Source organism: Papilio xuthus, unplaced genomic scaffold (genome assembly GCF_000836235.2).
Source record: "Papilio xuthus unplaced genomic scaffold, Pxut_1.1 DF827542.1, whole genome shotgun sequence".
Lineage (NCBI taxonomy): Eukaryota > Metazoa > Arthropoda > Insecta > Lepidoptera > Papilionidae > Papilio > Papilio xuthus.
The window spans coordinates 4,318,223-4,331,462 of NW_013531107.1; the positions used below are offsets into that span (position 1 = coordinate 4,318,223).

Below are 13,240 nucleotides of genomic sequence, written 5' to 3' on the forward strand. Positions count from 1 at the left end.
CATATATTATTAATAAATTGCATAAAAATTAAATTATTTTCTTAGAAATTAATGCCATCTAGCGTTGAGAAGCTTAATGTTTTAATAAAAAAGTGAAATGGGTAGGAGATGGAGCATTACTTTAATATTTTTATTATAAATACTAAAAAATAAATATTATCATAGGACTAAATGTATTTTATTGCATTTAAATCAATTTCACCAATTTCAATGAATCATCGACAAGCGTTCGTTTATAGAGTTATATACTCTTTATTCAGTGGCCGCTGTCAGCTAAACAGCCAAACAGCAAATGAATGACAAAGTCAAAAATGTTATTTTATTTATGGTTGATGGGTCGATAAAGAGAAGGTGAAGGTGAAGTGAAGCGTAGGGTTTAATTCTTTTGTGCTTAACGTCGCATTTTCAATTTTCGTTAAAAATCGAAGCATATGTATGTTCGAAAGTTCATAGATTAATTCTACTAACATTGTGAATATTGTTGAAAAGTCTCAAAATGTAACACTTTTAATTTTTATCATTATATTTTAAAACGACTTTGGTTTAGCGAAAATCATTTATTTTTTATTTCTAGGAGTTTCGTAGATTTAGCTACCATAGCGTTACATCGCCGAAATGAAATGGAAGCCAGGATTAAGGTGTTTTCCGAAAAATGTGATCATGCGATCACTGATATAAATAAACTAAAAACACAGGTATGTGTTATTGTATCTACCTTCTATTATTTCAACTTAAAACTACACAAATGTTTGCAAAGATAGACGCGCAGACTTAATGCGCACTTTCAAAATCTTAGTGCTAAAAATCGATATCATTTTTCTTCGCTATTCTTAATCTAGACTTTACAGTTAAGGAGATTCTCCTTTTAGCAGTCAGAATACATTATAGGTTCCCCTAAATAAGATTAAATAGTCTAATAACAGTTAATATTGTTGGGTATCTTTTAGTAATTTTACATTATGAAAATAAAATTGCAAATAACAACTCATAGGCAGATATTACAGTTTTCAATTTAGCACACATCTTGGGCGCGTTTAATATGCTAAAGAAAATTATTTTTCCATTTTCTAGGCAAAGAATTTTGTCCACCAGTTAAACTGCGACCCTGCAGATTTAAAAGAAAGATTCTTAAACTGCATGAAAAACCTTGATGAATTTACATATTTAATAACAGATTTCAATTTAGCCCTGAGTAAATTGGGTAAGTCAATTGTTACTTTGAAAACTTAATCATAATTTTATAAGATTGTGTGCAGTTCTTTAAATAACGAAAACCAATACACAATATGGATATTATGAATTTATGTAACATTTTCTCCTAGCGACTGAAACTCAATATATTTCAATCCTTCAAATTGTTGTGTTTGTAATCTTTAAATTGTGTTATTAGAAATATTCAATTTATTTATTTCTTAGGGTCAAACACAAGTATTGAGCTAACTCCTGTTCAAGATACATCCATTACTGCTTTACCAGCAAGACCATCCAGAATTTGTACTCCGTACAATCTTATTGATGTGTTGACGGAGCCAACACCTTCAACATCAAATGCATGTCCCAATCAGTGCCCAACTGAGAAGCCGTTACGTAGAAAACTATCACAGCAAGATCAAGTTCTCATTGCATTCTCTAGTCCTAGCCCTTCTAGTTCTTCTGGAAGCATAAATGTCAGGAAAGAAACTACAGAAAAGGAGGTACAATGTGAACTTGTAGAAGAACTAAAGAATACTGCTGATGGTGAGTACTTTTTACTTAATATTTAGTTATATCTTGCAATTTGTGAGAAACAACCTCACTGTATAAAAAATGTAATCCATTGTTATCCAAATTTATTTTCTACTAACAACTTATATTTGCGATTTTTAAAATTAAAAAATGTTGGTGTAATTTGAAACTGCCATTTTGTAATGTGATACCTTATTTTGAAGTAAGCAAACTCTTTCTACTTTGAAATATTGTTTATGTAATCTTATATATAAAATACTTGTGTTACAATGTTAATTACCGCACTCTTCCCAAACAGCTTGAATAATTTTTAATGAAAATTTATATGCATATTCAATAGGTCTAAAAATCGGCTACTATCAATTTTATAAACGCTTGCGGATCCTTAGACAACAGCTCATACTTTTTATAAAAATATGCAAGATCACAATTTTGCACGAAATACAAATGCATAAATTTTGTTTCAGGTGCCCCTTCACCATTTAAGTGTTTCAATTTGCCAGCACAGACTATACTGACAACAGATCAAGAATATCCTGCAAAAATATTGAGCGTTGATGGGGTTTCATTCTGGGTTACCACAGATAACTATAACGAACTCTATAAGTAAGTAAACATAGTCTGACAAACTTATCTTGCTTATTGTAAATGGAATTTAAAACTATCATAAAAATGTAAACATAACTTTATTTCAGCTTGTTAATTGAAATGAGTGAATATTATAAGACAAACTTCATTGAGTTAAATCCATGTGATGTGAGAACACTAACATACTGCGCTTGCTATGACCACAAGCGAGACAAGTTCTTCCGAGGACTCTTCATCAGACTTAATGAGGTAAGTTTCAAATAACTTTTAGAAAATAGAGAATAGAATCTGGCATCAAGTATTTAATATGGATTTGGTCAGGGCATAAATGTGACTTTGAGACCTAAAAGTGATTGAAAATTGGTGATGTAAATTATTTTCTAATCATGCAATGTCTTGTCTATTCCGCAGTGAATCTGTCATTGGTTACTTAGTGGTCTCTCTGAGTAGATTTATAATGAAATGTCTACACTAATTATATAGTAATTTCAAATTTGGTTATAGAGGTTTAAAATTTTGATTAAACCCACCAGATGAAAAGAGTTACATTGTATTCAAGACAACAACATAACCTGTAACAAAGAGGGGTAGGCAGAGATCACATACCTCTATTTGTTACAGTCCTGGCACCTCTCTTACTTTGAGATATGATTTTTAATTACCAAGAGTAAATTTTCCGCGTTCCTTATTTTTTTTTATTTTCAGGAGTCTAATGCGAATTACGTGGAAGTATTCCTGGTGGATACCGGCGAGGTCCTCGTATCCTCACTGGTGAATGTGCAGCCGCTGCCCCAGAAGTTCTGCAAATACCCACCATTTGCACGTTGCTGCTATCTTGCTGGGGTGAGTAGGAACAAAGTCTCTTTTTCCCACTTCACATCAACCCTATCCTAAAATTAAGTAGGTGAAGGGAATTGTTTGGTGTCAACATTCCTCTGACTCTTATTTATTTAAGACTAGCTTTCGCCCGCGATACCGTCCGCGTTGATTTATAAAACTTAATTAGTAAATGCCAAATTTCAGCAAGATCCATACAGCCGTTCTGGAGATACCTTCTACCATACATCCACCTAAACATTCGTATTTATAATATTAGTAAGATTCTGCATTGAATACTGAATATCTTGCTCATATATATTTTTTTCTTTTTTTTTTCAGATTGAATTCTTGGTTTGTAATGACAAGGACTACATAGATAAGTTGGAAAGCGTACTCAAGCAGTTTATCAACAAACATTGCATCATTATTGTTGATGACAAGTGAGTATGGAAACTCTGATTTCGTCTCTCTATTTCTCTTTAAAAATAAAAGAGACAATAATATTGTATTGTAAGTGTTTCGGCAGTGGAAACTCAATGTAATATAATGAATTTGTTTTCAGTTCATCGGAGGCACTGGGTGTGTTTGTGAGGATGTTGCCTTCGGGCACTTTCCTCAATAATCTTCTGATCGATCAAGGATTGGCTTACGAAAGTAATTCATCTTATTTATTACTAGCTGTTCCCTGCGACTCCGTCTGTCCGGAATTAAATAAAACTTAATAAGTAGCTTATGTGTTCTTCCAGAATATATTCTACTAGTATGCCAAATTTCAGCGGGATCCATACAGCCGTTCTCAAGATACCTTCAAACAAACATCAATCCATCCATCCATCTAAACATTCGCATTTATAATATTAGTAAGATAATAAAAAAAATTAGCACTTTTTTTGCAAATTGCAGATTGACGTCACCGTTCTTATTTTCAATTAACATTATATTAGCCAATTACATGTATTCCATTATGTTCTTATGAGAATTTCTTTAAACAGTAGTAGAGGAGAAGTCATCGTCAGAGGTGAAGATAGAGAGAGGTCCCCCGGAGCTGGTGGACCCGGAGTGTGACATCAATGACTGCCCAGAGTTTGAAGACCCAGTTGAAGCTGTCACGGTATTTATTATTTTTAGTTATTTTTATATTTTTACGCAACTGACTCAAATAAGACTCCATTCTGATTAGTCCAAGTGACTAAACCGATTTCGAAATTTGTATTTCTAGGGCGATTTAGTCAGTCGAGTTTTTTTTTACAAATGTATTTGTTTTGTGTGTATGTCTATTCAATCGTTAAAAAAGTGAAGCGATTTGTTTTTCACTTTTTTCACAGTGGCCTTTGGTTTCTAAGACGAAATTCTCTGTATAAAACATATCTTGATCTTTTTAAACGAAGATGTCCTCAGACCCATTGTCAGGCAAATTTATTTATTTTAAAACTAGTTGTCGGTCGCGTCTCGGTTCTCGCGGAATTAAAAAAAACATAATCAATAGTCTTATGTGTTCTTCCAAACCATGTTACATCTCTGCAAAATTCCAGCAAGAATTTAAACAAACATCCATCCATCATAAATATTCTCATTTATAATATTACTAATATTAAAATCTAATTATCTTCCAGGGTTACCACAACCGGGATGAAGCAGACATCTGCAAGCATTACAAGGGTGGTCCGGAGAAGACTTGCTTCAAAGGAGCCCGCTGCACAAAGAAACACATTCTTAAACATCCCGGTACGACATAAAGCAAATTTTAAAACACATAAAATTATTTAAAATGTATACTAATGCACTAAAATATTTAATTATTTATATCAATTATTCATTCATAGCTAAAAATTACTCCCTTAAGATATATGTGAAGTCAACCAACCCGCACTTGGCTAGCATGGTTGACTAAGGCCTAGTCACCCGTAGTCACATGTAGTGAGCTGATGATGATGATGATGTAGAACTTTGTCATAATATGGGTTTCCTGGGAATTTACTTATATAAATTTAAATCTACTTATTGTTAGTAAGAAAATCCGACACTGTCGGTGTACTGGCGCAACACTAGTCTTAATAAAATGTCGACGTTTATGTCCCCTCACTAATCATTCTGACACTTGACTTTGTAATGAAAGCTCGTCATTCGCGTCAAAGTATTTTTATTAAAAAAGTCTAAAACTATATACATGGGTGTAGCGTAAGGGGGGTAGGGTTTGGGGTAGCTCCCCCCCTACATATGTTATGTTTGTATATATATGTGTGCGCTTGTAAATGTCATAAAAATAAAGAAAATGTTTAAATGCTGGTATATTTATTTATTGTGTTTGTGGCGAATTGCTTATTATGTTTGAACTGAGGTTTCATGGATGTGGTACTAACCTGCATGCTTTTTAGTTTGTCCCAATATCGATTTGAAGTGGAGGATGTTTTCAATCTTAACTAATCTTACTTTAATATTATAAATGCGAATGTATGGATGGATGTTTGTTTGAAGGTTGCATAGATCTCACTAAAATTTGTTATAGATGTAGAACATAGTCTGGAAGAACACATAAGTTAATTATGAATTGTTTTTTAATTCCGCGCGGACGGAGTCACAGGTGACAATTAGTTTTCTATATTTGAATTTTTGTAAGCGCAAATAATCCAACTCAAATCTTTGAGAAGGACTAGAAGCTCACATCATTGTCCTTGATCTCTTTAGACTACTAAAACTCATTAGAAAAACGTAGATTACAATAAAAAAATGCTTTCGTATGTACGAATGAACTCGGGGGGTTACCCAAAAAGTGATATATTTGCGTGGCTTATAACAATCGGCTGGATCGATTTTGAAGGAACTTTTAATAGAAAGTAGCTTATGTATGCGGGATTGACAATACTTTTTATTTTAATCTTACGCTAGCGAAATTGCGAACAATTAGTTAAAAAAATTATATACGTGTATTTCGACACTTCGTAAAGACATTTCATTGAGCCAAGCCATAAAACCTATTAAGAAAAAACACTTTTTGGTACACACTTTTCATTAGGTGTCACTTTCTGCACAGCTTTTAAAGAATTGGGAAAGGGCGATCACAGATATCAATTACTAACAATATGTCACCTTAACTTAAATTGTCGAAGTGTAACGTATGCGCACGTAACAGAGGGATGGACGCTGGACCGCGTGGCTGTAGCTGGCAAGTGCTTGCCGCTGCCACTTCCAGCACCGGGCGCCTGGCTCCAGGTCTATGTGTGTCACGTGGTGCACTACGACCGATTCTACGTTCAGTTACCGCAGGAAACACGGAAAGGTATATACTATAATATGATTCTAGTGGGGATGGAAACCAGCCAACATCCATCCATCCATCAGACAGTCGTGAAGTATTACCGAGGTTTAGTGTGATGAGTGTTTATCGGAGGCCTAATGATAGTGATCTTCCTCTTCCTGCCATATTCTTATAAGGAAAAGATGGGAAGGGAAATCAGATTTGATGGAGGGATAATATTTTAAGTGTATTTTAGGTAAGAAACGCATCTGCAAGTGTGGATGTCAAATACTGCAGGTCTCTTACTCGTTTGTTATCTCAAAATAAAAAAAACCAATACTTCACTTAGTTATATCAGAAAGTGGAACAAGAAAATTACAGCCTGACAGGGATTTTATACCACATACTGACATTGGAGCCCCCTAGGGGGCGCTTGTGTTGTATGATTTAGTTCCACTTTTGTCCACCCGGCCACATACGGGTACTAAATGTGAGTCTGGAAGAATATAAAGCACAAAAATGGTTTTTAAATATAAAAAGGAGAAATGTGTGAAGTATTTAAATGTATATGTTAGTGGAGGCGTCAAGTTTCGGCGTGGTGCTGCCGCCGAGCACGCTGGAGGCGCTCGTCCGCGACATGAACAGCCCCGCATCACGCATGGCTTACAAACCTCTCAAGGTAACATATGCAGTTTTATTTAATTCACCAGATATAAAAGCAACCCTTTAATATTGGACTGTTTTATCCCCTTCATGTAATGTAAGAATGGATGTTTGTAAGAAGGACAGAACGGGTGCATTAATTTCGCTGATATGTCATTGAAGTAAAACATATACTGGCATACACATAGCTACTATTTTATTTTTAGGTCCGCGCAGACGGAGTCGCAGGCGACAATTGTTTAATGAAAAGCATTAATCAAAGGATGGATTTGTAATGTATTGTTTTGTGCACAGATGGCGCCAGCGCTGGGTGAGCTGGTGGCTGCACTGTACCCGGCAGACGAGAAGTGGTACCGCGCCCGCGTCGTCTCCTCCACAAGAGTGGACCAGAACATTGAAGTATGATTCTTTTTAGTTTAATTTATGTTGAAAAAAATTGCCATTAAATGAAGTCACAAGATATCTAGCTTTATTTTAATTAATGAGGGGCGCTACTGAGCTATATAATTTAGTGTCAGTTTGTCCCACCACTGTTATAGTTTTTGTTGTATTGTAGGTGGTGTACATTGACTACGGTAATACAGCGTGGGTCCTGGAAGACGGCGTGCGGCAGCTGGCTGCGCGGCACTGGGCGCTACCGGCGCAGGCTGTGCCGTGCGCGCTGGCCGGCGTGCGCGCGCGCACACAGCTCAGCCGCGACTGGGCAGACGCACGCGCACTACTCAGCGCACTCATCGCGGATAAAACTATCTCAGCGCGCGTTATGTAAGATAAAATCTTATTATACGACTTTAAACGTGTTGTGAAAAAGTGATGAATCAGTAAAGGAATCTAACCATGTCATAGCCAGGATAAAAGTTTGCCTTTATATGACGGCTAAATACAAACAATAATTATGACAAATCAAGCCAAAATTAGCTGAATTGTTGCTTTATTAGAAGCTTAAGAATGTAGCAAATAACATTTCCTATGTTGTTTTTCTTATCCAGTTCTCGGGACTATGACGGCATGACTCTAGAGCTGTTCGACAATGAGGGCGAAAGTATTGCGGAGCGGCTCGCCGAGAGCAAGCTGGTTGAAGTCACAGAATACGCCATTAGCGACGACAGCGCCGCCCAGCAGCGTGTCGTTGTCCCGTAAACCACACTGCATGCCATAGACAAGATGACATTATAGGCCCTTACATTATCTGTAGTACAACCATAGACAAGATATTAGTGTCGCTCTTTCTATGGATTTCGATTGTAGAGACAGATATTACCATTCCTCGAATTCTCTTTGAAAAGCCAAACAATATATATATGTATACAACTGTCGCGATGCCCGTAATTACGTTAACTGTAATTTAGCCATAGACAAAAAGCACACACGTAAGCACACTAAATTATTTATATTTAAACCATAGACAAGAAGACAGCATTAACTCGTAAGTACACGACATTATCTTAATAGATGTCATACGTTCGTAATATTAAGAAAAATATATAAAAAAACGTATTATTATTACTCTTTGGACAACTTAGTTATGCAAAAATAAAAAACATTAAGTTTTTCTCAACATAAAACTATAAGTTGCTATGTTTTTCTCTATTAGTAATAAGTATATATTTAATTTGACATATGTATTTACGTCATTTTGTGGCAAATTATCTTTAATACACGGTTATTTATCGATAATATGTACCATGCATTAATTCAAAATATAATAAACATTCTGTGAGTACTATATATTTATTAACTCGCTAACAGAGCATTTTATATTCGTATATAATAATTTGAATTCAATCATAAATAATTGTTGTTCCTGTTATTTTTGTTATTTGTATACTAAGTGATATTTAATCTTTCATGTTATAAGTAAGTCTACTAGTTTTAAATAAGTGTTTTAGCTGTGGCAATGTTATTTATCCATGTTCATAATAACAATAAAGAATAGAAGAACAAAGTAGAATGATACTAAAAAAATATTTATAATAATAAATTTGGTTCCTGCTTTGTTATGTCACATCACTAGTCTTTTGACAGCTGTCAAAATTTATATTTTTTTAAGATGACTGCAATTTATTTTCTTTTATTCCATTTTATAATGAGTAGAAAGTAATTACTATGACCTTATTATTTTTCTGTTGTGTTTTTATTTTTGTTTGATGCTGACAAGAAACTGATTATCAGAGATTATAAACTTTTCAGTTTAGCGTCTTATTTTTTATCAATGAAATTGTTCGAAAATGTAAACTTAATTTTTAAAATTATATTTGTTTCGACATTCAAAATACTTTCTAAGTAAATTGTACGAAAAAAAGGAAGCATTTTTCAATAAATTTGTTTTATTTACTTTATTAATTGTGCACACAAGTTATAAGTAATTGTATAATTAAACGTACAGAAATAATGTTCATAAAATCAAGACAAAAAAAAAATATTTCCGTTTTGTATTTTTTAATTTAAATTGTAAAATATACATTTTGTATAAAATGAAAAAAATTGTTTTATTTTAAACAAGTCACTTTGAAATTCCCAAGTATTTGTCAACTGTATACTATTGCACACAAGCAAACTTCTCTTTAATTACTTCCTTTTACTCGGGAATAACTACGGTTTTAGTCAACACCAGGAACAAAATCCGCTTGGCTAACTTAAACATTATTTTAGGCAATAAAAAGCATTAAGTTTGCATTTATACGTGATTTAATAAATATTTCCAATTCTCTGCATATACAAGAAACAATTAGAAATACAATAATTTATCAGACTCCATAGAGATTCAAATCGTAATACAATTTTGTTACTAACTCTAATATTAACATGTCACTTAAACTATCCACAAAGTACTGCAGTGACACTTGTTTTGATACATATTTTAATCTCTTTGAAAAAAACAGAAAATATGTCTCAAGTCAAATTTCAATGCAGTTGATTCACAATAAAATCTACACCGCAATAACTAAATTCAATATCTATGACATCACAGATTTTTAATACAAATAATGCCAATGTTGGAATAGGTACATGTAACAGTGCAACGCAACTGATGTGACATTACATACCGTCATCCCTTACATTGTCTTTGAAATAACAAGCAAATCACACCTACTGTAAGGTATAGACAGACAAGGATATCTGACCTGGTGAGCGTAAATCAAACTAAATTATAATATTTCACTACTGCCTGTCACAAGATGTCACATTTTTTCTTTTTTACTATAGCCCTCTGTTTGGCTAAAGCGGTGTAACCCTCCTGATCAGTTTGTGACAATGGCCAAATGGAAGAAAAAACTCATTGGGCCATTTGATTGTTAGGTAGATCAGCGTAACATAATACCTCAATGTAATGCCAGCATTGAACTTTATATGGTAACACACATAAGTAACTACTATAAATAGGCTTCAAAAGATTTCACCAAAGCATTTCAGGACAACCAAGTGTTAACTTATTTTATGATATGAATAATATGTGAAGATAAGAACTAGGGGAAATAACTTACTTAATGTAATTCTATTTATAAATAAAAAATTATGATTAGAGATGACCTGGAATGGAATGGTTAGAAATATCATGCTAAAATGTTCAAATTAAACCCACATAAAATGAAAGTGGATTAAACTAAAATGATAATATTTTAAAACATTTAAGTAACTCATAATTATCTTTGGTATCAATTTAAGTAGAAATTTAAGAATTGTATAATAGTATTAACAATATTATAGAACAGATTTTGCACAATCTTTATTAAGATGTTTTTAAAACAATTATCACTAACTATTCTAATATCTATGGCAAGCTTAAAACGGCAACATTGTCATGAATGGCAATAATAATAATTATTTATCTATAAACATTTAACAAATATGTACCATGCTCGACAGATTCTTTCCTATAAAATAGCACAGATTAATGTTCTGTCATAAATAACTTTGGCAATTCAGACTCCAAACGTATAACTCGTACAACAGAAGTTAATTCCCAATTATCGTAAGGATTAGAGTTCTTTGGTGTGTATGACTCTGGTGCTATGAATGTACTGTAATATGAAATAATTTCGTTTGATCTGTCACCATCCAAGTCGGCAATCTTCAATGATTGCTCCTGATATTCAAGATCCGGTTGACACAATGGTATTGGCATGTTGTTCATAGACTCACGAACGCAAATCTGTATTATGTCTGTCTGGCTCACATTTACATTATGAATCTGTTTCTTATCAAATGATACCAGTACAATTCTCTCGGATATATCATGAGCCGTAAAGTTAGTATACTTTATAAACGAAGAGAGTGATGCGACATTTATCATTGGGCGATAGTAAAAAACATTCTTTGGGCTTTGGTTTTGTATATTGTATCTTACTTCATCGACTTTGCGTGCACCATTTGCCAAATGGGCACTATTCCACTGTCATAATTTTATTACAAAACCTCGTATTGAGTTCGGGAAAGAAAATGAACTTGGGGCCATAGCAAACACGTGGTTTGCGGTGTATTCCCAAGTAACATTGTTGGATCCATTTTGTTCTAACACCAGAGTCAGGTTCACTCTGCAGGAGTTTGGACATTCCCCTTCATTCTCAACTATAAGTTTTCCCGGTCCATTACTATATTCTGTTCTAGTGTTGCCTATATTCTTTTTTAAGCTTAAATTTGCTTTTTTTGGTAATGGTACTTCACTACCATGATTTGCTGATAATTTTTTAAGTAAATGTGGATACAATATTTGTCTTACAGCTTCAGCTGGCCCATTTTTACACAGATATGTTATGAAAGTTGCTTCCGGTAATAGCTTAACAGATGTGCATTCTGGTATAACCAATGGCCCACCAATAATGTTCCCATTGGCACCAGAAATCAGCAGTAGTTCATTGTGGTTCGTATTTGGATAGACTGTACCTATTGTTAACAAATCTAAAACTCCATCACTGTCTGTATCATTTACAATAAGAGGAAAGTCAATTGCAGCTATATCAGTGGAGACATTTCCATTTTTATTGACATGCCAATAATGCGTTCCGGAGAGAGCATTCAATGTTGCTAACAAACCCTCAGTGCCAACCACTAAACAATCTTTTTGTCTATCTTTGTTCACATCAATTAAATTACAATTTATTTGTGTTGGTATTCTTTTTTCTCTAGTGAACCATCCAACCTCTCCAGTATTGCCAACGATAAGTAATACTCCATTAACATTGTCATTGTTATTAAATCCTTCATGCTTCATATGGTTGCCTCGGTAGATGAATATTAAATTCTTTGTTTTTGGTATAGCACCATTAACAACTTGAATTGCGCCAGACAGCTCTAAATCGTAATAAGGTAACTCCCAGCCAGCAGATTTATCATGCCATTGCTTATTTGGACAGTTCCCAACATTCGAACAAGGAATTCCCCATAAAAATATTACAACTGTAAAGATGCACATGAATATTGATGCCACAAACGCACAGCGGCGAGGCAAAGACATTTTATTAGAGGCATCTGATTGAAGAAAACTTACGTTGTCCATTGTACTCTCCAATGTGTTTGCGTTGGTATTTAAGTCGTCCATATCGCTGGTACTATAATTTTTGGAAGATTGTAAGCCACTATTGTATTCCAAGTTATTGCAGCTATCCGTTGCCCTAATACGAACAGCATTTTCCACTTTTTGATCGTCTTCAGACTCCGTATCCGACAATGTTTGTTTCAACGGTGCATAATTAGCGCCGTTTCCATTTGCTGTCATGGCTTTTACGACAGAATAATGTTACATAAATATTCTTCTTACTGTAATTGTTGTAATCTCATTATTCCGATTAAAAGCAATGACCACTTCAACTTACATCTAAATAAAATCAATAACAACGCAATGTCAAACTCAATCCAATTGAAACGGCTTTAGTGTTGTACCGTCAAAATGTTCTGTATCGATTTATGGCTATCTTAAAATCGATTTGCGATAAAAAAAATTGTAGGACTTTTATTTTTAACATTTTTCGTCAATATCTTTAATTAATATTCCGAAGCATCTGAGTCTTGTTAATGCTGGAAGAAATCCGAATGAAGATTAAATAATGAGCAATAGGTATAATCGTGATTATGTAAGCGTATTTAAACTTTCGGCCTTTGGATTTGGGCAACCTCTTTTTATATTTGTCATGAATAATTTCATTCATTTTTAATACTTATATCTCTTCTATGGAAGATTAAGACTAATTTTGGGTCTCTGTGTCATCTAGC

General features: G+C 33.9%; 2 protein-coding genes across 3 annotated transcripts; one reads left to right on the forward strand and one right to left on the reverse strand.

Annotated features, from left to right (window-relative positions):
* The first annotated feature begins 305 nt into the window (after positions 1–305).
* LOC106119015 (uncharacterized) lies at positions 306–8,317 on the forward strand. 2 transcript variants are annotated; one of them, XM_013313845.1, is made up of 16 exons: positions 306–498; positions 575–695; positions 1,072–1,201; positions 1,417–1,737; positions 2,193–2,331; positions 2,421–2,562; positions 3,019–3,156; positions 3,472–3,572; positions 3,695–3,786; positions 4,125–4,243; positions 4,746–4,857; positions 6,263–6,409; positions 6,943–7,046; positions 7,325–7,429; positions 7,587–7,795; positions 8,020–8,317. In XM_013313845.1, coding segments are annotated over exons 1-16 (2,133 nt in total). In that variant the 5' UTR covers positions 306–496; the 3' UTR covers positions 8,171–8,317. The 2 variants fall into 2 exon arrangements, with proteins under 2 accessions (XP_013169299.1, XP_013169301.1); XM_013313847.1 differs by having other exon boundaries at positions 306–433.
* Positions 8,318–11,059: 2,742 nt separating this feature from the next.
* On the reverse strand, positions 11,060–12,882 carry LOC106119016 (uncharacterized protein KIAA1467). The gene has a single exon (XM_013313848.1). It carries the CDS (start codon positions 12,744–12,746, stop codon positions 11,427–11,429), a length of 1,320 nt encoding a protein of 439 aa, XP_013169302.1. The 5' UTR covers positions 12,747–12,882; the 3' UTR covers positions 11,060–11,426.
* Between the last annotated feature and the right edge of the window lie 358 nt (positions 12,883–13,240).

Bases quoted from the DNA above. Each gene is read 5' to 3' on its own strand.
- LOC106119016 (XM_013313848.1), bottom strand. From the start codon at position 12,746: ATGACAGCAAATGGAAACGGCGCTAATTATGCACCGTTGAAACAAACA.
- LOC106119015 (XM_013313845.1), top strand. The intron at 696-1,071 runs GTATGTGTTATT...TCCATTTTCTAG, and splicing joins TAAATAAACTAAAAACACAG to GCAAAGAATTTTGTCCACCA. The intron at 1,202-1,416 runs GTAAGTCAATTG...TTTATTTCTTAG, and splicing joins TTTAGCCCTGAGTAAATTGG to GGTCAAACACAAGTATTGAG.